The 27,386-nt window shown below is 34.5% G+C and overlaps 1 protein-coding gene across 3 annotated transcripts; it reads right to left on the bottom strand.

The window, feature by feature from the left end:
* Positions 1-2,431: 2,431 nt before the first annotated feature.
* Positions 2,432-23,609, bottom strand: LOC126826866 (optineurin). Of its 3 annotated transcripts, none has more exons than XM_050555964.2 (12): positions 23,461-23,609; positions 20,963-21,221; positions 19,825-20,021; positions 18,897-19,058; positions 16,693-17,178; positions 16,222-16,374; positions 14,043-14,176; positions 11,215-11,367; positions 10,674-10,767; positions 7,363-7,542; positions 6,184-6,474; positions 2,432-4,585 (listed from the first exon to the last, which is right to left on the bottom strand). In XM_050555964.2, the coding sequence occupies exons 2-12, from the start codon at positions 21,192-21,194 to the stop codon at positions 4,457-4,459; spliced, it is 2,211 nt and encodes a 736-aa protein (XP_050411921.2). In that variant the 5' UTR covers positions 21,195-21,221; positions 23,461-23,609; the 3' UTR covers positions 2,432-4,456. The 3 variants fall into 3 exon arrangements, with proteins under 3 accessions (XP_050411921.2, XP_055958343.1, XP_050411922.2); XM_056102368.1 differs by lacking the exon at positions 23,461-23,609 and adding an exon at positions 22,316-22,334; XM_050555965.2 differs by lacking the exon at positions 23,461-23,609 and adding an exon at positions 21,340-21,488.
* Positions 23,610-27,386: the final 3,777 nt, after the last annotated feature.

Genomic DNA, 27,386 nt, shown 5'->3' with positions numbered 1-27,386 from the left:
TTGTATTCCAAAGTCTCGACCAATCAAATTAAAGTCTTTAGCTAGCATAAGCAGAAAATGTTCATCATCATGCAAACTTTAAAGGCTCAATACCACTCTTGTTGTAACTGAATAATAGTCCCAATCTTTAATCAGGTTAACAAATTGTACTATTTTACAATATTCCAATTAATTGATGATACAAATTTCATCTTAACACACCTAATTTAAAAAATTGGAAAAATTCAACTAAATATGATTTGAAAAGCCTAACGTAAACCTTTTCAAATGTGACTTGGATTTAAAAATATTTTGGAACCCTCTGGACAAGTAAAATAGGATGTAATGGATAATTTAAACAACAGGTAGGACATTTAAACATCTAATACTTAGAATAAGGCTATTATTTATTTTCTGGAACTGTCAAGCCAGCAATTTAAGAGTGTTATCGTCCCTTAAATTAGTCAAGGTATTGATAGAATGAAACTATACCCACTTTCACTTCTCTCAACTCAATTACAATCAACGTTTATCGAGCTCTAAAGTCTCGACCAATCATACATACTGATCACGCTGCTTACCTGGCTACAGTAATATTGTTGCACTAAACTGGAGTAAGACGGAAGGCATCGGTAGTGGAACCATTTCTAGCTGCTTACACTGAGCAGAATATGCATATTATCGAACTCAGTGAATAGTATTGATGTAATCTTAACTCTCTTTTAGTTGGTCTTCCTTGTCGCCTATTGCATAAACTACAAAATGTCCAGAATTCAGCTGCTAGACTGGTTACCAGAACAAAACTGAATGAACATGTTACACCCATTTTGTACACCTTACACTGGCTGCCAATTATTTATAGAATCCGTTTTAAGATTTTACTCTTAACTTTTAAATGTTTAAATGGAATGGCACCTGCGTATTTGTGTGAACTAGTAGAATGGTACTCACCATCACGAAGTCTACGTTCATCAAGTGACTATCTCCTTAAACGTCGAACTGCGAGACTATCGACATATGGAGAAAGATCATTCTCGTACCAAGCCCCACTGCTCTGGAATGGACTTCCGATTAATATACGCAGGTGTCACACCTTACCGACTTTTAAATCACTTCTTAAAACTCACCTATTTGTACAAGCTTTTACATAATTTATCTATGTTTTATAATTTTATAGAGGTTCCATAATTTTTATAAACAATTTATTTTTGAATAATTTTATCCATTATAGTTTTTTTTTAAATGATTTTATTTCTTTTTGTATGATTTTATACCATTATTGTTAAGCGCATTCGAACACTTTATAGTGGAATCTGCGCTATATAAATTTATGTAATAATAATAATAATAATGAAACAATACACAAAGTTTCATTACTCTCACTTAATTAAAACAAAAGTTCTCCAATCCGAACAACACCCTACCTGCAGAAAAAATAGCTTGATTAGCATTTAGTTTTTGAACGTTAGTTAGGTACGCAAAGTTATTGTGTCTCAAAGCATAAACTGCCATCAACTAATCAAATTGTTCTTCGCCTAAGCAGAAGATTCTCTTCTTCAAACTCCACCAATTAAGGCATTCACCTAATAAACACCTACACCAAATTTGAACATTCTAGCACACTTAGAAAGAGAGTTATTGTGTCCCACCCAAAAAGTGTGACAGACAGACAGACGGACAGACCCATTCGAAAGGGGGGGGGGGAAATACCAGTCAATAATGACAGTGGTCTGATCCCTATGAAATTGTAGGTTATCCCTAGTCTCGTTCACCCACAACCTCCTAATATTCGTAAAATATTTGTCTGAATGATAAGAGACATTTGCCCAGGAACGTTTTTAAAAGGAGCTAAATCGCTATTCTTTAGCACCTAGAAATGGACACAAATGCCCAGGAACGTTTTTAAAAGGAGATAAATTGCTATTCTTTGGCTATTAAATGGACACAAATAGGGCGCATGAATGTATATAAACTGATTTATATTCATTCAATCGTTTCTGATTTTACTGTAATTTCAATTAGTTATATGGTTATATGTTCGGCGAAATACGCGAAGAGTCCAAATTGAATGTCAGTCTTTGGTGTCTGTTTATTTACGTCTATATCAGTAGTATTCTCCTACAAGGGATATGCGTAGCCTCGTTCATCGAGTCACTTCATACAAATGGTGCTCAAAATCATTCTGGCACGCGATTTGTGTGTCAGTTTTAACATTTTCATTTTGTCTGAAATATTGGATATCAGAACTCCAACTTTTCACGGTAAGATATAAGATAACAACGTCAATGTTGCTTTAAATTGACTAATAATTCGTGTTTGGAATGTTGAAATAAGGAAACGTTTTTGTAATTACTATGATATGAGTTGATATTATTGGTGGATTTGGGCAAGTCGTACTGCCTTCTGTTATCTTCTTTTGGTTGAACAGACTTGAACAAACACCTCACCAAAATTATTTGATAAATTTTCCTGACTTTAATAAAAAGAAACCAGCGGTTGCCAGCCAAGATACGCCCACATTATGCAAGAGATGGATAGAGAACAAGCTTCAAACAAAAGTGATTTTCGTACAATCAGGGACCATAATCCAGAAAATTATGGTCTGAAATGCCCAAATATCGAAAGGGACAGATCTTTGGGGTATAAAGATATATTTTAAATTTCATCAAAATCGGATGAAAATTGTGACCTCTGGAGGGTCCTCAACCTTCAAATTACAAATTTGCATAAAATTTGGGATTTTTCATATAATCAGGGGCCATAATCCATGAAGTTATGGTCTGATACATGCCAATATCCAAAGGAGGAACCGAGATCTTTTGGAGATAGACCTTTCAAGTTTCGTTAATAAATGGATATAAATTGTGACCTGTAGAGTGTCCACAAATTAATTGTGGACTGAGGGATGGACAGGGGCAACAGCATCATACGTCCACATGAAAATGTGGGTGTATACAAAGACAATTTATAGATATTATAGATAGTGCCTCATAAATGTGTTCTTTCCTAGGTGTATGTCATTTGAATGAAATTTATTGCAGGTTGTACATATATATATATATATATATATTATAGGTCCAGCCTAGAGAGTGCAATTAACAGCGTAAAGTCTTCTCTTGGAAGCAACATATAATTAACCAGAAGCAACATCATAAATATACAATATCAAATAGAAAACGATTTAAAACCTGTCAATAACACTATATAATATAAAGCTTCCCAAATACTGTAATTTTAATGAAATATTCTGAAGTCTAACAACTAGTTATTTCTTGTACAGAAAATTATATAACAAATCACCATACATCATTAACAGAATAAGACTTTCTCTGATAACGCAACAAAGTTAAAATTCTTGTAAACAAAAGTAGGGCTGGTATCAACTGCCATAATTAATAGGTTATTTCCAGTAATTATTTATAACATAAACGCAAGATAGTCTTTACCTGACTAAATTTTGACAAAACCTGGGTATGCGTTGGGTGAATAATATCCATGTATATACCTCAAACATTATTTGTAGGATCACAATTTTAAGAATGGAATTTAAAACTAGTATAACAATACATAACTCATTACTCATATTGAATACAATTTACAAAGTAATATATAACACATATTGATTACAAATTAGATCTACTATAGTAATTATACTCATTAAATACAATTAACAAATACTATAGCATTACATGTATATAATTACAGTAAACTTTGAATAAGTCGGATCTAAGTGGACTGACCAATTTTATCCTATTTAAGCGAAGATCCGTGTTAGCTGTAGACGTAAATTCAATCTTACCTCGATTAGAAATAAACTGCAAGAGCCGGATAATAATTGATTCAAAGGCACATTTCAAGCTTTTGTTCGTATATGCGAGTAGAAAACTTCCGTTTTGGTGCGAGTAGATAACTTCCGTTTTGTCGCCATCTGTGAAAAATTCCTAAATTTTCTCGTACAGCAGACAGCAAGTTTCGAATTTTCTGTGAAAATTCTATTATTGTGCCGCGTCAAATAAGCTGATTTGAGTCAAAATCATAGGGGAAAGTATTTTGGGGCTCTGTGCATGGAATACCTAACCGCGTTTTTGACCATCGGGACAAAACTGACTTAGATCAAATAGATCAAGCATTTTAATCCGAGTTGAGCGAAGATCCGACTTAGGAAATCCGACTTAAGCACATAAATTTAATTAGAAAAACGCACAGGATCGAAGGGTCCAGTTGAGCAAAGATCTGCCTTGTACGAATCCGACTTATGTAATATTGAATAACAACAAATCAATAACAATATCAGAATTGGAATACACAAAGGCATGGGTCATCTAATCATAAGCAATTTTTGTGAGCTAAAATGCCCCATGGCCATTCATGTAAAATAATATTTTAAGGAATCTGCCTTTTCAGAGTCAAAATTCAAGAAGTCTGCATTAAATGTGGGTGTAGAAAAGGGGATTCCTTAAGATATTTTAGCTTCTGTCTAATCTAAGTTCATACATTCCACCACATGGATCTGTAGAGTGTCTAAATCTGGACATTGCAAGTTACATTTTGGACAAATAAATTCTACCTCTTCCTCTTGATTATACATGTCTTCTTGTCTTGTATTCTGTTTAATGAGAAAATAATGTATATTTGATGAGTAAATGAATAATATATGTCAGTCTGTAATACATCTTGTAATTTCAAGCTAATATCAGTCCAAAAATGGTTCATTGTAGTTAAAGTAGCTAAGTCTCTAACTAAATATCATCCAAAATCCTCAATATTGAAAACACGAATTATTTGTCAATTTAAATCAACATTGATGCTGTGATCTTACCGGAAAAAGATGGGCTTCTGATATCCAATATTTAAGACAAAATAAACATTTTGCCATTGGTACACGAATCATGTACCATAATGCGTTTCAGCCCCAGTTGTAACAAGAGACTCGAGGAACGAGGCTAGACACATTGCACCAAATCAAACGGCGTCGCCATATTCTTATCTGGAGACCATGCGCAATAAATACTATGTAGACTGGAATAACCAGATGCTAGAAATTTGCATTTGATTGAGACTGTTGGCTTATTTCGCCAAACATAACTGATTTGAAATTAGAGTAAAAACGGAAACCATTGAATGTAAATCAGTTTATATACATTCATATTACAGTATTATATGCGTTGCGACCTAATTGTGTCAATTTCTAGGTCCCAAATGTTAGCGATTTAGCTCCTTTAGATATTTACAAAAATATGATGGAAATATTCTGATTGGATCCGAGCAGGGAGATTATCCACCACTCATATTTTGGTTTGGGTTAATTATCAAATGTTAAATAACAAGCCAACAGTGAGACTGATGTCCCCCGCCGAAATCCCCAAATAAATAGATGACACATATTAATTAATCGCACATTTATTTTTTTCAAAAGTATCGAGCAATCAAACTGATTATCAACTATACACTAAGTTTCATCACTCTCTATCAAATAGAATCAAAGTTATTTTGTCCCAAAGCATCAACCAAGGAAATTGCTTATCTCTGCTTAGCTTTAGCTCGATATGTTAATCATTGAGCTCAGTCAAGACGAACATCTACCTCAATTAGAAGCAGAGTTGTTATGTTCCAAAGTCTTGACCAATCAAAATGCTTATTGCTCCTTAGCCTAAGCAGACAATTCTCGTCATCGAACTTAGTCAAGGTATTGATGTAATGAAACTATACACCAAGTTTCATCACTCTCACTTAAATAGAACTAAAGTTATCGTGTCCCAAAGCATCAACCAATCAAATTGCTTATCTCTGCTTACCCTAAGCAGAAAATGCTCATCTTCGAACTCCATCAAGGCATTGACCTAATAAACACCTACACAAAGTTTGAACATTCTAGTTCAATTAGAAGGAGAGTTATTGGGTCCTAAAAAGTGTGATGGACAGACAGACGGACCGACGGACAGACAGACGGACGAACCCATTTTAATAGTCCCCTGCTTTCTTCGAAAGGCGGGGGACAATAAAAATCATTTGAGAACATTTTAGTGAGATATCGTAGGAAAAATGTATGATCGTGATATGTAACTTTAAGACAAATTTTCACAGCACCCAATTTATAAAATGTCCTCTAAGCCAATGTTTGAAGTTTGGTAGGTTTTCTTTTCAAAGTTTGTATGCAATGAAGATATCTAACAAGATACCTCCAATTGCCTCTCTTAGTCTTACCTGTGGAGGTGTTTGACTCATTGTCGCAGAATACCCAGCAGGCAATGTATAATCATAACCATGGGGTGGTAAGTGTGAGTTTGTCACATGATAGAAACCTTCTGACGGTTGGTTATTGGCCCGTTGTTGCATCTCTTGTAGTTGACGAGCCGAATAGGCCTCCATCTCATCCTGGAGTTGTTGGTTTGATAAACGAAGATGTTCCATATCTTTTAAAATCCTTTCTTTTTCTTGAACTTGTTTTTCTCGCGCGTTCCTTTCAGCATCAAAATCACATTTAAATACATCAGCCTGAAACAGGAGGAACAAACACAGTCAATGTGAGGCCTATGCTAATATTGGAAATCTAAATATATCATAAAGCATGTTATTTATCCAAGTTTAAGCCAGACTTTCACTTGATAAGGTACAAGATTGCCTACCTACCCATCTGGGTTTTCTCCAACTACTCTGCTTTCTGCCCACTGCGTGCAAGGAAATGGATATAATAGGAATATTTTATATTTGAAATGAACAGGTTAGTGTCTTCCTCTCTTTATTTTACTTGTACATAAATTATTCAGGCCACTTTCCATAGAAATTTCAAAGTGTATTCAAATTAAGACTCTCGTCAAGGTCCACATGCAGGGACTCTTCTAGGACATATTCCTCGCAGTGTTTGGTTTGATTAGAGCTAATCCCACTTAACACTGCTGTACAGGAATTAAATTTCTGTTCCAAGTTATGACTGGTCAATAGTCCGATTAACAACCAATAGCTAACTGCATAACAATATCATTACGCTTTAAAAAGAGCTCCAAATTGGATCAAATATGACTCACGATTTTATTATGCCCAATTAACCAGTGGATAGCAGAATATTGCAGAATAACTAATTGCGTGACAAACGAGGCTATCAACATGGATACAATGTAAACAATACTGTTTGGAGATGAACATACTATCACCATTTTTAATACCTTAAATCACTGTCCAAAATTTTAGAAAAGATCCCAGATTAAAGAAAGGGCTGTCATGTTGCTGTACTTGGGATAGATTTGATTGAACGGGAAGAATAGACACACTCCCTCAAAAGCCCAAATATCAGAAGTCAATCCAGCAATGGCCAGAGACTTCTTGGGCCATTGCTTCAAGAATATGCTTCTAGGATAGAATATTCTATATAATCATTATATTTACCTGTGTTTTGTAAACGTCACATTCTTCCCTGACTGCTGTTAATTCTTTTTTAAGGTCAGCTACAGTTTCATCTCTCAATGTTAATGCTTCTTCTGCTACAATAACTTGGCATGTTAATTTGTTAATATCTTCTTGCAATTTACATACTTTTTTTTTTGCTTCTTCATTAGACACATGATCCTACAAAACAAAAAGAATTCAGCAAAACGCTGGAAAGTGAAATGGGATTTCTATCCACTTAACACAAACTAAGCAATTTTGGGATTAACAAGGATATATTTTCATAAATCACTTATTGCACATATAGGTCTTTAAGTGTAGGAAGAAACAGCAGATCCCAGAGAAAAACCCTCAGGTTAAAAGCCCCTTGTCTCTTTATGTTTGTTTCCATTCAGTTAACCAGCGGCTGCCAGGCAGGATACGCCCACATTTTCGAGAGATGGATAGAGAACAAGCTAAAAAGAAAGTGATTTTTCCTACAATCAAGGGCCATAATTCATGAAGTTACAATTTGATATGCGCAAATATCGAAAGGAACCAAGATCTTTGGATTATAAACATGCATTTCGAGTTTCATCAAAATCGGATTAAAATTGTGACCTCTACAGGGTCCACAACCTAGATATACCATATTTTTACACTTTTTGCGTACAAGTGGTGGCCATTTTGTCCGGCAGTTTTGGTTTGATTTTCAGGAAATTTGAACTCAACCTTTATTATGGTGTTACTGTGATATATTCAAAAGATTTTTAAAATCAGATAATAACTGTGACCTTCGGAGGGACCACAAGCTAAAAAAGGCGATTTTTTGTATAAAGGAACCAAGATCTTTGGATTATAAACATGCATTTCGAGTTTCATCAAAATCGGATTAAAATTGTGACCTCTACAGGGTCCACAACCTAGATATACCATATTTTTACACCTTTTGCGTACAAGTGGTGGCCATTTTGTCCGGCAGTTTTGGTTTGATTTTCAGGAAATTTGAACTCAACCTTTATTATGGTGTTACTGTGATATATTGAAAAGATTTTTAAAATCAGATAATAACTGTGACCTTCGGAGGGACCACAAGCTAAAAAAGGCGATTTTTTGTATAATCAGGGGCCATAATTCAGGAAGTTACAATCCGATATGCGACAATATCGAAAGGAACCAAGATCTTTAGGTTATAAACATGCATTTTAAGTTTCATCAAAATCGAATTAAAATTGCGACCTTTACAGGGTCCACAACCTTGATATACCATATTTTTACACTATTCGCGTACAAGCGGCGGCCATTTTGCCTGGCAATTTTGGTCCGATTTTCAGGAAATTCGAACTCAACCTTCATTACAGTGTAACGGTGATATAATCAATTGATTTTTTTAATCGGATAATAATTGTGACCCCCAGAGGGAACACAAGCTAAAAAAGGCGATTTTGCATACAATCAGGGGCCATAATTCAGGAAGTTACTATGCGATATGCGCAAATATTGAAAGGATCCATGATCTTTAGGTTATAAACATGATTTTCAAGTTTCATCAAAATCAAATTCAAATTGTGACCTATACAGTGTCCACAACCTTTATTTACCATAAAAGGCGATTTTGTGTATGTCCAATCAGGGGCCATAATTCAGGAAGTTACTATCCGATATTCACAAATATCGAACGGAACCCTGATCTTTAGGTTATAAACATGTATTTCAAGTTTCATCAAAATCAAATTAAAATTGTGACCTATATAGGGTCCACAACCTTGATTTACCATATTTTTACACTATTTTTCTAGTTACGGTCCAATATGCATGAATATCGAAAGGAACTGAGATCTTTGAGTTATAAACTTACATTTCAAGTTTCAACAAAATCAGATAAAAATTGTGACCTCTATAGGGTCCACAAGCTAAAAACATGATTTTTCGTATAAACAGGGGCCATAATCCATGATGTTTCAATCCGATACATGCCAATATCGAACGCAACCGAGATCTTTTGGGGATAAACCTATATTTCAAGTTTCGTCAAAATCGGACAAGAATTGTGACCTGTAGAGAGTCCACAAACCAATTGTGGACGGACGGACAGGGGCGACGACAATATACGTCCACATGAAAACGTAGGCGTATAAAAATTAATAGATTTTCCTTTCATAGATGTATTGGTATGATTGAAAATTACTAAGTTTCTAACTAACAGCTAAAAATATCCATTTGTTTTTTTAAATAAATAACAAGGGAGAAATAAGACAGTGAACATAGAAACCAAATCATATTTTATGAGCGAGGTCAGACTTTGTTGGGAAACTCAAATGTCTTCCTTTTCAGCTATGGTATGTATCAGTTTATCCCCTACTAAAATTAATTTTTCTTAGTAAATGTTCTATGAATTTAGCTCAAATAAATTTTATAATTCACTTGTAATACATTTTAGAATTCACTTAAAATAAATTTTAGAATTCACTTGAAATAAATCTGAATACGGTAGGGTGAGGTATCATTACAAATTTTCAAAAACAAGAGATGGATAGAGAACAAGCTAATAAAAAAACCTTTTTTTTCGTACAATCGGGGGTCTTCCTGGTCTGAAATGCATGAATATCGAGATGGATTACTGAGATATTTGGGATATAAAGATATATTCTAAGTTTCATCAAAATCGGATAAAAATTGTGACTTCTAGAGTGTCCACAACCTTGGTATTACATACTTTTACACTATAAAAATAGTTGCCTCTAGAGGGACCTCAAGCTAAAAATGTGATTTTTCGTACAATCAAGGGCCATAAGTCAGGAAGTTACGATCTGATATTTGCAAATAGACAGGAACCAAGATCTTTGGGTTATAAATATTTATTTCAAGTTTCATCAAAATCAGATCAAAATTGTGATCCTCTAGAGAGTCCACACTCCACAACAATGATGTACCGTATTTTTACACTACGTACGGGGGGCGGCCATTTTGTCTGGCAGTTTTGGTCCGGTTTTCACAAAATTTGAAATCCAAACAGACAGGGACGATGACAATATACATCCACATGAACATGTCGGCGGATAAAAACATAATGACACTGATCTTAGCAAAGACCAAACTGTGGTATTCTTACCTAATTTCAGATATTTCGTACTACATTCAATTTAGCTATTCAATTTACTATCAGTTCAAAGTTACAGCAAAGAAGACTGGAATACGAGATAAAGTGTCTTGAATAAGGACACAAGGATTCCACAATGAACTAAAGCGAGGACTGAAAATATTTATCACTGTATGATTACAGATCCTAGCCTATTATCTGCTGTGCCATTTTCCTTGAATTATGTACTTACCTGTGATGTTTTGTATTCGTCAAATTTATTCAACAATTCTTTATAATCAGTAATCAGACGATTAAACGATTCACGTAATTCTTCCATATCGCTCCTGGAAATTAAAAAAATGTTTAAGAAGAATTAGAATTATAATTCTGAAAAGAACTCCGGTTGAGTTCTAAACATTCAAGGAAAATCATATCTTCTGAGATATGACTGCTCAATGATGAATATCATGATACAAACAACATGCGACCATTGTAATATTTATTGTTATATAAATAAAAATATGATTATTTTTATATGAAATGGCAGTATCCGATTCCAGTAACCAGAATATTTCATTTTATATGGCATTTCAATTGTATATGGTATAAATGGTATAATATCAACCCAAAAGATAGAGGGGACAATGCTGTTAATGAATATAAACAAAAGCAAAAATACAAAGAGTATGGTTGCCCATTTAAACTGTAGAGAGTCAATAAGACGGGTGGGAGCGATCATGGTTCCTAACAATATTATAAGTAAAGTCCTAGTGACTGTTGTAAAATATTACTTGGTAGTAATGTGTTGTTCTTGTTCCTGTTTATAATTAGTTTGTAGAATGGTTAGGTGGGATTGTAGTGATAGAGTAATTCTCGATTTTTCACTCTCTACTGATGATATATCTTCAAGCAGCTTTTCATTCTTCACTTCCAATTCACGTATTCTGTAAAATAATAGTGAAAACCATTGGTAAATACACACAAATTTTAAATTTCGTATTCTTGCATTTATAGAACTTGGTTCTTGATTTTACCTGCTGGAGATTATTACCTGATGAGAAAAGTTTTCATTTCTTGGTCACTTATGGCAGAGACCACCTACTACCAACTGCATGTAGTTTCGACTTATGGTCAAACCTGCTAAGGCATTTAATATATCATACTATACAAATGTTGCGATAAGGTAAAATTGAAAAGATAGGTTGCCAGGCAACAAAACATACGCCGACAGCAGCTATATCGTCCGGGCAGTCAATAAGAGTTGTTGCATATTTTTACTTTTATCGGTAATGGAACATTTATAATACATTAAAATCTGATTAAGAGTAACAACTCATTAAGTAATTATCAGAAAACCATTAGAATTTGTTTGGTTTTTATAAAGTTCTGCCCCATGCTAATGTTCAGTATACGAAACTTTTAACATCATGGATTTAGCTGTTCAAGTCATAAAGATTCATTGAAAATCAATATACTTGTTCGTCTCAAGACCTTAAACACTGTGTATAAATTTACAGTCAATCAGATTTTAACTTTAGCCTCTAGAGCGTCCACAAGATTTTTCAAAGTGATCAAGGGCCATAACTCTGGCAGTAATTATCGGAAATTGCTGAAAATCAATAGGCTTCTTCGTCTCGTGACCTTAAACACTATCTATAAATTCAAAGTCAATCGGATATTAACTTTAGCCTCTAGAGCGTCCACAATATTTTTCAAAGTGATCAAGGGCCATAACTCTGGCAAAAATAATTGGAAATCGCTGAAAATCAATAGGATTCTTCGTCTCATGACCTTAAACACTGTGTATAAATTTAAAGTCAATCGGATATTAACTTAAGCCTCTAGAGCGTCCACAAGATTTTTCAAAGTGATTAACGGCCATAACTCTGACATTAATTATTGGAAATCGCTGAAAATCCATAGGATTCTTCGTCTCATGACCTTAAACAATGTGTATAAATTTAAAGTCAATCGGATATTAACTTTAGCCTGTAGAGCATCGACAAGATTTTTCAAAGTGATCAAGGGCCATAACTCTGAAAGTAATTATAGGAAATCGCTGAAAATCAATAGGCTTCTTCGTCTCATGACCTTAAACACTGTGTATAAATTTAAAGTCAATCGGATATTCACTTTAGCCTCTAGAGCGTCCACAAGATTTTTCAAAGTGATAAAGGGCCATAACTTTGGCAGTAATTATTGGAAATCGCTGAAAATCAATAGGCTTCCTCGTCTCATGAACTTAAACACTGTGTATAAATTTAAAGTCAATCAGATATTAACTTTGGTATCTAGAGCGTCCACAAGATTTTTTGAAGTGATCAAGGGCCATAACTCTGGCAGTAATTATCAGAAATCGCTGAAAATCAATAGGCTTCTTCGTCTCATGGCCTTAAACACTGTATATAAATTTAAAGTCAATCGGATATTAACTTTAGCCTCTAGAGCATCCACAAGCAATTGTGGACGCCGGACCGACAATATACGACCACATTTCAATGTGGGCGTATAAAAGTCAAATTCTTATATCATTAATATAAAACACATTAACAAATAAATATGCTGCTACAAAAATGGGGTACCAAAAGTATTTCTATACCGAGTATACCAATCTGATTAAAACACAGATACTATTTTGTTTCATTTTTTATAATTCAAAATTTCGTTTTACTTGTCTTTACTACACTAGGGTCTGTTACGGCAAGTTTTAGCGTGAGTTGCACGGAACTGTGGGTAACCCACTAGAAACTTCATCACCGATTGGTAAATCGGAAGTCTGATACCGTAGGGTCAAAAGCCTTCCACTACAACTGGTCAGATATTCATGTAGTAAAGGCCATCAAAAGTATAAAAAGGCGAAATGAAATATAGATCTGTATTTTATTTTTAATCAGAATGTGAGTATACAATCAGCTTTTATTAACCTTGCTTTAAAGATACATTCCTGTGTACAAACTTTGTGATTTGATGATATATTTGGACTAAAAACATATTCAAACTAATTAATTTATCATAATTTTGCTTCAAATCCTTCTCAAAACATTGTAATTGCTAAGGAATACCCTGCTATAAAAATCGATCAAAAGAGGCCATGTTTGTGTCATGTGACTTACTTCTCTCGGTACCTATAGCAACGGGTGTGAAGTCGGAGGAGTATTGATTGTATACACAAGACGATGTTGTCTTTAATCGCTGACTATTTATTACAAATATTGAATCCTAATTAAATTCTCGGATTATCCACTGCTCGCGTCTTTTTCCGTGATTTTTACGTCTAACTCTTCATAAATTTTATCAACATGTACACCAAGCGCCCAATCTTCGCGTGCAACCTTCGACGTCACGCATGCAGGTATTCCAAATCGTCGGGCTGTCGATTAGGGAAACCCTTACATTTTTGTCCCGTATACGGTCCATGAGTGTTTTTCAGGGAATCCAGTATTTTTCTAGTAAGATTGGATATCTCTTCTTTCCATATATACCAAAATTGCCATACTTTTATTGGAAATAACCACCTGATAAATACTTTTCCGGGAACCTACCTTTAAGCCTAAACTAACTTTGATAATTTTCTACTACAGTCACACAGGAACCTCAAGGATTCATCAAGTTCACTGACCTTTTATTTTTCCTTTCAATAGAATTATTAGCCGCCACTAGTTTGCTACTATGATCATGTACTTCATCCATCAGTTCTATCACCTGTGCTTTCAATGATTCAACTGTTTCTTTACTTGATGTCTGTGATTTCAACTACAAGAAAATAATTCAGAAGCAAAATGAAATCTTCAGGTTATAACCTGCTCAACAAAAAAGCATTGTATGAAATATTTTATATAAACATCAAATCCTTATAGTGCACAACTGCCCAAACTCAAGAAACATACCTACACACCAAATATAGTGGTTAGATTTTAAGCAGTCATGATAGACCAAAAATTAACCAGCGGTTGTCGGGCAAGATATGCCCACATATTGCAAGAGATGGATAGAGAGCAAGTTGGTAAATAAAATGGTGATTTTTCGTACAATTAGGGGCCATAATCCAGTAAGTTACGGTCTGAAATGCATGAATATCGAAAGGGACAGAAATCTTTGGAATATAAACATATATTTTAAGTTTCATCAAAATAGGACAAAAATTGTGACCTCTAAGGGGTCCACAACCTTCGTATTACATACTTTTATACTATTTGCGTACAAGCAGCAGCCAGTTTGTCTTGCAGAATCATTTCAATTTTCCTTAAATTTGAGCTTTACCTGCCTTATGGTGTAACGGTGATATATTTCAACGGTTTTTAAAATCGGATAAGAATTGTGACCTCTAGAGGGTTCACAAGCTCAAAATGTGATTTTTAGTACAATCAGGGGCCATAATCCAGGAAGTTATGGTCTGATATGCGCGAATATGGAAAGGAACCAAGATCTTTAGGATATAAACACATATTTTAAGTTTAATCAAAATCGGATAAAAATTGTGACCTCTAGAAATAACTCAACCTTTATCATGCTGTAACAATGACATATTTAAACGCAAATTGTAAACTCTAGAGGCACCAAAAGCTAAAAACATGATATTTTATACAATCAGGGGCCACAATCCAGGAAGTTATTGTCCAATGTGACGAATATCGAAAGGAACTGAGACCCTTTGGTTATAAACATACATTTCAAGCTTCATCAAAATCAGATAAAAATAAAAATTGTGACCTCTAGAGTTTCCACTAGTTAAAAACAAGATTTTTCTTACAATCAGGGGTAAGGCTGGGAATCGATATGAAATTTCAATATCGATTATCGGCAAGAATTTGTCAGCGATTATCATTCTTTCGGAAAAATGTGTTATTTGTGTTGATCGAGTTACAGTAGTGTTATTATCCTAGTCTAATACTGTGCCGATGTACGTAAAAAAATCAATTAATGTAAAATAATTACATGTAGTTGCTAAATGTAGGATTAACTTGAGTATTATTCTAAGTTTTGTTCTTGATTCATTTGAACCTTTTTTTATTCCAATATCTCCGATAAATACAAAGGCAATACGTGGTTTCTCTTTGCAAGTGACTGGCGTTCACACAGTGTTACTACTAATAGAATAAAATAAAATAGAAGGCGTCTATTGATTGGACAATAAAAAAATAATTACAGGCTTTCAAAGTAGAATTTTTATGATTGGTTAATTTAGATGAAAACCAAAGTAGAATTCTTCCACGAAATTACGAGAGATATAGATATTTTCCCTGGAAGTCAAAAACGTGTTTTGTATGGGCTGTATCTGACATGATTTAGTAATAAAAGCGGAGTTGATCATTAATAATACAATTAGTTTTATTGTGAAAGCGGACGATTTCTCTACAAATCAATCAAGAACAAAGAAGGGAGATAATTCTAATTTTACTATATATCACGTGCGATTGTCATTGTTCATAAAGTGCGTGACCTATTTTAGTTTCAACTAGTAATAACAACAAAAACAACGTAAATATTAAAATAATGTATTTAATCTTAAAGTTTAGTTTTTTACAATAATATATATTTAAAATGTGCCAGTTTGTAAGCAGAGGGGGGAAATAGTTGTTGTGTTGACGTTGTGTATTCATTCATTCGTCTGCTAATGCCAGACTCCAGCAAGTTCAGTCAAGTGAAAGTGACCGTAACTTGATGTCAGAAGGTAACAAACAAATTGTTGATGGACGGACAGGGGCGACAACAATATATGTATACATGAAAATGTGGGCATATAAAAACCACTGCACATAAACTCAAAGCATATTTATTAAAAGACAAAATCTCTCTACCTGTTCTTCGTGTTTTTTATCAAGTTTCTTGGCAAATTCAGCCATTTTGTCTTCATATTGTTTACTACATTCTGCTAAATCATATTCGTGTTTAAATTGTAATTGTTGAATCTCCTTTTGTTTGTTTTGTTTCTCAACCTCCAACTCTTCAATCTGAAAAAAAAAATCTACAGATAAAACATGGTTAAAATTATAAAACATGTTCAAGTTGTGATCTATCATGAACAACAATCCAACCTACTTTAAAATGCTCCATTGCCACATTCTAAATTTCCATATTTTTGCAAATGATTCTCAATCCATTGGCAGAGTTTAGATGAAGAATGGCTGTGGTATAGATCTTAAAGGGCATCAAATATAAAGTTCATAAACACAAAACAACATATAAATATAAAAGTGGACTGTACCAGGGTATCATTAGACAATGTACTTCTCATTGCCCCATTACATAAAATATCAATAAAATCAAACCTTTTCTCTCTGAATTTGTATATCTCTCTGTAACTGCAGAATCTGTCCTTCGTAATCTTGATTTTTACTTTCTTGCTGTTTCAGTAAATCACTGAATGCTGCTTGTTGATGATTCTCCTCCATTTTCTCTGGTGTTTCCTTCAAATCTACTCTTATTTCTTCTGCTTTAACACTTTCATCATCTCCATTTTCTTCTTTTGCTGCTCCTTCAGTCACATTTTTCTTGGTAACATTCATCCAGTTAATGGAACTTATGGAGTTGTATTGCAACTCAAGGCCAAAGGTCTGGGTTAATTCCAGATTTTCTCGACTCAAACGTTGATAATCTTGTTGAATTTGTTCTTTCAGTTTCTGTAATTCTTTTAAGTCGTGGATCAGGTTCTCATTTGCTTGTCGGGCTTCATGAAGTTCAGCTTCTTTACGATCCAACGATGTCCTCAGTGACTCAAATTCATTTTCTTTCTCTTCACTAAGTTTGACCAAAACCTGAATATACAGCGAAATAATAAAATATTTCATCCAAAATCACCAAAAACTACAACCATAGCATAAATGGGACATTCTTTAATTGCAAATATGAACTTAAAAAAATATACATGTATTGTGAATCACAAAATAGAAATAAAATATATATACTGAGTACACTTTTCTAAAATCAGAAAAAAAAAATGAAATAGAAAAATCAGGAGTTGACAGACTGGTGTGCCTGATGGCAAGGGCATATAAAACAAGTGATTTCCATGCAAGATACGTCCACATTATGCAAGAGATGGACAGAGAACAAGCTAAAATATAAAGCGATTTTTCGTACAATCTGGGCCCATAATCCAGGAAGTTACGGTTTAATATGCAGAAGTATCGACAGGAACTCAGACATATATTTTAAGTCTCATCAAAATCGTACAAAAATTGTTATCTCTAGAGGAACTACAAACTAAATATGATTATCAGAGGTCATAATCTAAGAAGTTACGGTTCAATATATGTGCAAATATAGAAAGAAACTACGATTTTTGGGATATAAACATATATTTTAAGTTGGATTAAAACCGGATAAAAATTGTGACATCTACCTTGGTATTACATACTTTTACATATGTTCACAAGCTAAACAAGCGGTTGCCATGGAAGACATGTCCCCATTTTGCAAGAGATGGACAGAGAACAAGCAGTAAACAAAACAATTTTTCGTACAATCAGGGGCCATGATCCAGGAAGTTACGGTCCAATAAGCGCAAGTATCCAAAGGAACCCAAATATTTGGGATATAAACGTATCGGATGAAAATTATGACCTCTGGAGGGTCCACATTGTGGACTCCACAACCTTGGTTTACATACTTTTACACTATTTGGGTACATGGATTGGCAGTTTCGTCGGGCAGTGTAACGTGTAACGTTGATACAATGAAAGTTTGTTTTTAATCAGATAAAAATTGTGGCCTCTAGAGGGACCACAAGCTAAAAAAACGATTTTTCGCACATTCAGAGAGCATAATCCAGGCAGTTAAAGTCTGATATGCTTGAATATTCAAATGAACCAAGATCTAGAAATTCGAACTCAAAACCATCATCAGGGTGTATCAATGATATATTTAAATGCAAATTGTGACCTCTGGAGGGTCTACAACCTTGTTATTACATACTTTTACACTATTTGAGTAGGTTCAGCGTCCATTTTGTCAGGCAGTTTGCACCTGATTTTCACAAAATTCGATCTTAACCGTCTTTATGGTGTAATGGTGATATATTGAAACGGTTTTTTTAAATAAGATAAAGATTGTGACCTCTAGAGGATTTTTCATTCAATCAGGCGTCATAATCCAGGAAGATCTTTGGAATATAAACATATCTTTTAAGTTTCATCAAAATCAGATAAGAATTGTGACCTTTAGAGGGTCCACAACCTTGGTATACTTTTACACTATTTGCGTGTGAGGAGCGGACATTTTGTTGGACAGTTTCGGTCTGATTTTTGTGAAATTCAAACTTGATCGGCATAAGGGTGAAACAGTGATATATTTGAAAGGTTTTCAAAATTGGATAAAAATTATTACCTCTAGAATGTCCACAAGATAAAAATGCAATTTTTCGTACAATCAGGGACCATAATCCAGGAAGTTATGATCCTATATGCGCCATAAAAACATTTTGGGACATTTAGAAATTGGCCGCATTTCCTTGCCTTTGAAGACTTCTACTTACTGTTTCCATATCAGGAACAGGTTCCCCTTTTTCCGTGGCTTGATTTTGTAAATGTTCTAAAGATGACAAGGTTTGTTTTAATTCATTCACTAATCTTGAACTCTTCTGTTTCTCCTGTAGTAACTGTTCATTATCTCCCTTTAATGCTTCTGCCTCTTGATGCTAGAATGATAGAATGAATAAAAGAATGAAGCATTATCAGCACATTAACCATTGCGACATAATACAGATTGGACAACAAGATTCACTGACAGACTAATCAAAATAGTTGATACAACATCAGTTGTTCTGATTTTGTGTCTATATTAAACCTCTAAATGTCATACATCACTCAAACGGGCAGTGATTAAGCTTTTCAGAAATATGTAGTTCATTGTGGGTTGAAATCTCAAAGTGACTGTATTCATTAGTAACAACATATGCAAGGTACATCAATTAGCCAATCTGATTAAAATAGAGATCTATATTTCACTTTATTTTTTTATGCTTTCGTTGGCCTCCACTGCATGAAGATCTGACCGGTTGTAGTGGGAGGTTGTGTCAGGGGTCATATGGGCGGCTTTTGACCCTATAACCTCAGACAGTTTATTAACCAATCAGTGTTGATGTGTCTAGTGGGTTATCCACAGTTTCATGCACCGCAAACCAAGACCGTTTCATTTGCGAATCTCTCACATCAAATAGAATGCGGGTTATATAACAACTCTTCCAAATCCTAGTGTAGTAAAGACAAGTAAAACGAAATTTTGAACCATAAAAAAACGAAAAGAAATAGGATCTATGTTTTAATCAGATTGATGAATTGGCTAATGTTATGACATGTGCATTGACCGAAAGGTAAATTCCTACTTTTCGTCATGACCATGGACACTGGTTTGTTAAGAGATTTTGTTTTGCTTTAAGTTTTTTTTTAATGTACAATTCTTACCTTGTCATGTAAATTTTTTTCAAGTGCAGCTATTTTGTCAATATATTTGTTATTATCCCTTCGTAAGGTAGCTATTAATGTTTTAGTTTGTTCAAACTTTTCTCTATTAGCCACATTTGCCTCTTGTACTTTATCTTTCCATTGTTGCAGGGTATCAAACTGTTTCTTCATCATATCATTATTCTCTTTCATGTATGCTACAAAAAGAAAGAAACAAACCTTGTAATTGCATACTAAGATATTCCTCTGTACAGTCTAATGTCGTCTAGGGCATGGGTTCCAAATTGCCATATGTCAGTTTTTATCAAAATTCCTCAGGACGTATGGATTGACTTACTACTGTAAAACAAGCAAATTTTCAAACATGGCTTTTGATTAACTTTCGCCTGGACTAAACATGTAGTTTAATTCACACGTTTTGTAAACAGAAATTTTGTCTGTGTTTTTATATCAAGCCTTCTTGTCATATACATCGTAACTGCTCAACCCTGGTTTATAAAATAGCATTGAATGGTAACCTGAGTATTCTTTGAATGGCATTTAGTAATTGGAACATAATCGAATAACACACTATTTATGGATAACAAACCATAGTAATTGTTATCCATAAATAGTGTGTTATTCGGTAACCTGAGTACCTATTGCAGATTAGGTTTTCCAAAATAACAGGGTCTAGATTAGATACTTGGGTAACACTTGGGCACAGATAGTCAATGGCCAGTACATTAAAAAGTTCCCCAATACTTGCATAACAAATGGGATCCCAGTATTCAAAACTAATCCTGAATCTATATCAACTGAAAATGATAAATAAAATTGCTTATAGTTTTCAGAAATATTCATCCGTACTATATATATACATATATAGTCCTTTATCAGCCCTCTGTCCTACGCCCAAACATGTGCTCTGAACAATTATCTTAGCCTCTAAAAGTGCAAGATACAAAGTTGAATTTTTATCAAAGAAAAAGAATTTTCCATTTGAATTCATTTTTGAATTATGAAATCAAAATGGAAAATATTGAGTTCGAGATTTGGCTCCTTTAGAACTGTTGCCTGCAATATGTTAAAGATAAATTTAAATTTAAACATAATGGAAATTTCTGCAAATTATTGAGGAATGCTAGTTGAAATATACCTTGTAATTCAGAATTTTCTTTAGAAAATTCCATCAACCTCTGTCTGGCTTCTTCCAAAGTTAAATCAGTCATTGACATGTTATTAGATGATATTCTGCCTTGTGGATGAAAATTTATATCCATACCACTATTGATATCTGAATGAGCCACACTTGATCCATTACCAGGACTTGATAAAACTTCAAAATCTGATGCCATTCCTCCATTATTCATTGACAGACCATTCATCATCTTGAAACCTGTGGTTCAAAACCAATTCTAAAATAAACATAATAAAATAATTATTATCAAAATTTGAAATTCCAACAAACTATTATTATTTTGAAGGAATGATAGTTTAAAATTTATTAAATTTTCTGTATATTTTGAAGCTTACTTTAAACCGTAAGGCCTGTCATTGCGCCAAGAGATGTTGTTTCGATTCCCCGTTTGAAAGTGACAAGTAGTAGGGTGGCCCGGTCATCTATCCTACCTCGTTGGTTTTGTCTGGGTTCTCAGGTTTCCTGCCACTGGTGGTAGAGAACAATAAGCACAAGGGAATTATTGAAATAAAATTGAACAGTGCGTTAGCCCTGAGTGTCGGGTGGACATTAAACCCCATTTCTCTCTCTCTCTCTCTTTTATACCTATATTATTATAACACATGCCATTTATCCAGCCTTGCACATTCACAAATATACATATAGATACATCACTCTTTTATTTCTGAGGGGTCACAGTGCCTCAGCAGGCCTGACTCACTAACCAGGTCTGGGAAGTTGGGGTTTAATCGCAGTATTGGCCAAGAAAGTTCCCTCAAAATTTTCTAATGTGGTTTCCCCTTGCCAGTGGTGTAGGAGTATAGGACAGAAGGCCTGACAAGGGACAGTGTCTCCAAAACTGAAGTACTGTGCACACTATGTAACAGAACTTTCAACAGTTCGAATTCAATTTCTGTCCCGAGGTAGGCCTGTCTTTATTAGCCCAGTTCGATTAGTTGGTGCAGAAAGAATACAACTGAAACATCAATGACATAATCATCAATTGAACTTTTTAGAAATGGATGGTTCACTTCAATCAGTATAGTTAGTTAGAAAAGTTGTAAGTGGAAATATGAAGCCGGTCAAATACATGTATGTTATAACAGCATAGATACATGTAAGGGGCGTCAAGGGTTTAAATGTGGCCCGTGAAACAAATTTCAACAAACTTAGAAACTAGCAGTGGAAATCATTTATTATTGTTTTCCAGTTTCAGTAAAACTCTGACTTCTATACTATATTATGTCATAGATATCTAAGTTGTATGTAATACAAGATAATGTTGTATTCAATATTATATCTTGGAAATTTGGAAACAGTCAAAAAAATTACCTGTGTCAAGGACGTTTGTATTTGTTTTTAGAATTCAGTAAAGTTCAAGAACGTTTGGCTTTATCTTGATATTTTCGTATATCTCCGGCCCACTTGATGTAAAATTTTAGATGATGTGGCCCCTGAATCGAAATGAGTTTGCCACCCCTGTCGCAGATGAATACCAGAACTAGAAGCAAAATTGCTTGGTGGAATTTATAAAATACCAGTAGCAAGTTAATTTGTTTCTCATCAGGCTAAAGTTGTTTTATAACCATATATAATTTATCAGAACAGATACACAAATACAAATCTGATAATACAACTTTGCCCTTCTAACAGCAATTTTAACATCACAAACTAGATTACATTGCTGAGGCATAGGTGTACATAAGCTTTGAGAAGAGGGAATTGGGGGTTCCAATCGACACAACCTGGGTTATTTCAGGCCTAACATATGGTTCAATTCTATTTCATTGAAATTCAGTTTTTGATTCTTGCATTATGAATAAAAACTATATTATTTTTAATAAATATTAGATAATAAATTTGATCCAAAGTTATAAATTAATGAACACAGATTTGAATACTGATCAATAAGAGACCCCCTACATTATTAGCTGTATGTCTAACTAAACTGAAAATATTTACTAAATTACTTCCTTATTCATATCTAATAATACAGCCTACTCAATTCAAAACTGTTTTCTTGGAATTTGTATTGCATCTTCCCTTATAAATTCTGACAAATACAGTAGGCTACTGGTAACCTAATTAATATTTAGGCTATATAATACATAAAACAAATTTTCAAATAGTAGATTTTCAATATCATACTGGAATAGTCTGATACGGAAAGTGAAACAGTTGAATAAATTAGGCCTACTGTCCTGATAAAAGTAGTCTACATAACATACGTAAAGCCAATGGTCTATGTCAAAAATCAGAATAATATCAAAATAAAAAGTATTTTAATGAAATAAAGGTGAACATTACAAAATATGACCACCCTTTTTACTTTACTTTATGACAGTTGATCAGTCGACAAAGATCAATTATATTCACATTTGACGAACTACAACAACGACCAACTTCAACTTATTTTTGAAGAAAATGAAAAATCACACTTCAGAACATGTTGTTAGTAAATTTCCTGTGTAACTTACCGTATTCTATAACATCTGATTCAAACAAGACGATAACTTTATATTTATAAATATATTGGATACGTATCAGAATAATTGCGACTTTCACAATCAATGACACGAGCGAAGGCTATTATTTGTCAATGGAATTCCTATTGGGATTTCCCATCTCTTTGACGTCACGTAATCAGTGATTTTAAAACAGAGTAGGCTCCCTTAGACTGCACATATCGGTATTTATTTTATCATGGCCTGTCTGTGGAAGCAGACGAAAAAGCTGAAGGCGCGTTTTCAATCTGTTTCACACATAAATTTGCCTTAGAACCCTTGGCCTTAGTTGGAAATAAAAGGGGAGTCGGAAACGCTACTGTCCTAGCTAGCGTTGCACACTTAGCCTACCGGTAACGGTACACCTAATCATTAAAATCAAATTTTGTAAAATGAGTCGACAGAAAATTGACAGCCTCCTCTTTTTTTTTTCAATTCCATTCACTTATTCGTTTACATGCACACTAGAAATAGAATGTACATGGGTGGATCTCGGTTTTTCATACCATTCAAATCAATAGACACTGTTCCTGCGCTACAAACAAGGGCAAACCATACCGGAAAATGAAGAGGAAGCTCCTGCACCATCATGGGCATGGAGAAAACCCCCCCCAAAAAAACCAAATGAAAAGTAGGCTATCAAAAGTATCATTCAGTGAAACTCCACCAATTTAATAATATTATGACTCTGACCTGACCTCCCACACAAACCAGTTAGATTTATGTGGAGATCATTTAAATTTACATGGAGATCATTTAAATTTACAAAGAAATGAAATGAAATTTAGATAAGAAATGTGTTTGAAAGATTTTTGTTTCTGTTCAAATTTTGACTGTTTCTAAGTCTGTGAATGCGACACAGAAAACTATAATTGAGTTAGAAATGAAATGAAATGGGGTTTTAATGTCCTACTGTTCCTTTCCGAACTGGGGTAATGAAGACGGGCATATGCCCTACAGTGTACGTGCTATGATGAGAGAAATTTTGCCCAGACAGCAGCACTACACTACTCATCTTATATCGAATTCCAAGGGATCTTTTACGTCCACGCCAATTTGTACACAGGACTTCCATCCTGCATCACTGACAAGGGGGAATCACGCCGGAAAATCTGGATGAACTTTCTCGGCCAATGCAGGGATTGAACATTCGACCTCCAGGCTAGCAAGCCAGCGTCTTATCCACTTAGCCCCCGTAATTGAGTTAGAATGTAAATATGTAAACAATAAGTTGTCAAATAAGTAAAACAATAATAAATGTAAATAATGATGATGTTTCATATTGTAAAAGGTGACTTCATTTTGTTCTTCAAGGGGTAGCAATCTGGAATGGGTCACAAGCAACAAAAGGTTGGGAACCACTGGCCTAAGGCATTATTATTAGGCCTAGTAGTAGACCCCTATTTACCTTAGTAATAGTAAATTGTAAAGATGATGTGTTTTTTTTATCTGTTTTGAAAACTGATATGTGGCATGGATAATTGATAAGGAAAATGTGTCTAGTCCAGGACCAGATTTTTCATAAGGCCCTTGGTTGAAAATGTCAGTGGGAACACGTGGTATGCACGTGACATGTCCCGGTCATTGTTCGTCACACACAAATGCAATTTGTATGTCAGTATGATAGATACCAGTAGATAGATGTATTTGGCACAAACTATTGAACAAAATTAGGTGACCATGAAAATGGGTCTGTCCATCCATCTTTTTGTCCGTCCGTCTGTCCGTCACACTTTTTAGGACACAAATTCACAATAACTCTCCTTGTAAATGCGCTATTCGAACTTGGTGTACGTGTTTATTAGTTGAATGCCTTGATGGAGTTCGAAGATGGGCATTTTCTGCTTAGGCTAAGCATAGATAAGCAATTTGATTGAGTGATGTTTTGAGACACAATAACTTTGGTTGTAATTAAGTGAGCGTGATGAAACTTGGTGTACAGTTTCATTACAGCAATACCTTGACTAAGTTTGATAAGCATTTTCTGCTCAGGGTAAGTAGAGACTTCAATCTAATTGGTCGAGACTTTGGAACACAATAACTGTCCTGTTCTAATTGGGTGAGAGTGATGAAATGCAGAGTATAGATTCCTTATATCAATCCCATTACTATAAGGTCATTGATGGGAATTTTCTGTTTAGGAAGTAGCGATAAGCAATTCCATTGGTCAATAATTTGGAACATAACAACTCTACTTAAAATTGAGGTAAAATGTTTAAACTTGGTGTAAGTGGTCATAAGGTGAATGTCTTGACTGAGTTTAATGATTAACATTTCTTGCTAAAGCTAAGCACAGCTAAGCAAATCCATTGTTTGATGCTTTGGGACAAGATAACTTTAATTCAAACTTTAAAGGGACAATAACACTCTTGCTGGCTTGACAGCTCCCGAAAATAAAAAATAGTCTTATTCTAAGTACTAGATGTGTTAGTGTCCTACCATTTGTGTAAATTAGCCATTAAATCCTATTTTACTTGTCCAAAGGGTTCAAAAATATTTTTAAATCCAAGTAACATTTGAAAAGCTTTACGTCAGGCTTTTCAAATCATTTAATTGAATTTTTCCAATTTTTTAAATTAGGTGTGTTAAGATGAAATTGTATCATCAATTAATTGGAGTATTGTAAAATAGTACAATTTGTTGACCAGAATAAATGAAATGAAATGGGGTTTAACGTCCTACTGTTCTGCTCCTATACTGGGCTAATGAAGACGGGCATATGCCATACAGTGTGCTATGAGGGAAATTTTGCCAGGGCAGCGGCACTATCGCCTACTCTTATATTGAATTCCAACTGCCAAGGGATCTTTTACGTGCATTCCAATGTATACACGGGACCTCGGGTTTTTCGTATCATCCAAAGGATTAGACAGCTGTTCTTGTCAGGCCCTCCGTTCTGCACCACTGACAAGGGGAAACCACGTCGGAAAATCCAGATGAACTTTCTCGGCCAATGCAGGGATCGAACACCCGACCTCCAGGCTAGCAAGCCAGCGTCTTAACCAACTAGCCACCCTTAACCAACTAGCCACCGTGACCAGAAGAAAGATTGGGATATATTATTCAGTTACAACAAGAGTGGTATTGAGCCTTTTATAAGGAGAGTTTCACCACCAGGTACATGGTACTTCAAAACTTTGAATGATTTCGATCATGAACATTTTCTGCTTAGACTAAGTAGATAATCAGTTTGTCTGCTACTTTTCAAAAAGATAAATATGCAATTAATCATTGTGTCATCTATTTATTTTGGGATTACAGCAGCAGATACCAGCCCTACTGTTTAGAACTGATTTGCAGGTCTTTTTAATATTGGGGCCCTCGCTGCAGTCTCGTCGGCCTCCTGTCTTAATCCAGCTCTGGTTTAGTCTTTCGATGAGATGGAAAATCCAGGCCATGTGAATACATGTGGAGAAGAGAAGCTTGAAATGACACTTGTATTGAGTAAAATGTTCCCCATAGGGGTAGAGCTAAAAGGTAAAGCCCACTGCAGATTGGGTCATAGCAGGTCATGAGATGTAAACAGGGCTAGCCCTAAACCTCAATCTTGTCAACAATGACATGTCCTAACCCTATTACCCCGGTACATCCTGTGACCTATGACGAAATCTGCAGTGGGCCTTAACTTTTATCTTTCATATAGTGTTTGTCTCAAAATGACTGAAGTAAACCGTTTTTGATAGACCTAATAAATTGTCTTTTAGTGCAGGTAAAATATTATTTGGCAGTTCAAATTCGATCATCTCAAACTGACAAACATAGGCTATACTTTCATTCCTTATTTCAGGTACAGTCAGACAGTTATGAAATATTACAAATTCTGGTTTGTTTTATTATTTATTATTAAACTTTCAATACAGCGACATGTTTTTATCGCTGAACACACTCATCTTTATCTT

Source organism: Patella vulgata, chromosome 7 (assembly GCF_932274485.2).
Source record: "Patella vulgata chromosome 7, xgPatVulg1.2, whole genome shotgun sequence".
Taxonomy (NCBI): domain Eukaryota; kingdom Metazoa; phylum Mollusca; class Gastropoda; family Patellidae; genus Patella; species Patella vulgata.
Note: the sequence above shows the minus strand (reverse complement) of the source record. Positions and strands in the feature narration are given on the sequence as shown.

What these genes read in the sequence shown, in the direction of transcription:
- LOC126826866 (XM_050555964.2), bottom strand. Translation starts at nt 21,194, where the DNA reads ATGATGAATGGTCTGTCAATGAATAATGGAGGAATGGCATCAGATTTT. An exon ending in AAAAAAATTTACATGACAAG is followed by an intron (nt 19,059 to 19,824) that starts GTAAGAATTGTA and finishes CTATCATTCTAG; the next exon opens with CATCAAGAGGCAGAAGCATT. An exon ending in CTGTTCCTGATATGGAAACA is followed by an intron (nt 17,179 to 18,896) that starts GTAAGTAGAAGT and finishes CTGTATATTCAG; the next exon opens with GTTTTGGTCAAACTTAGTGA.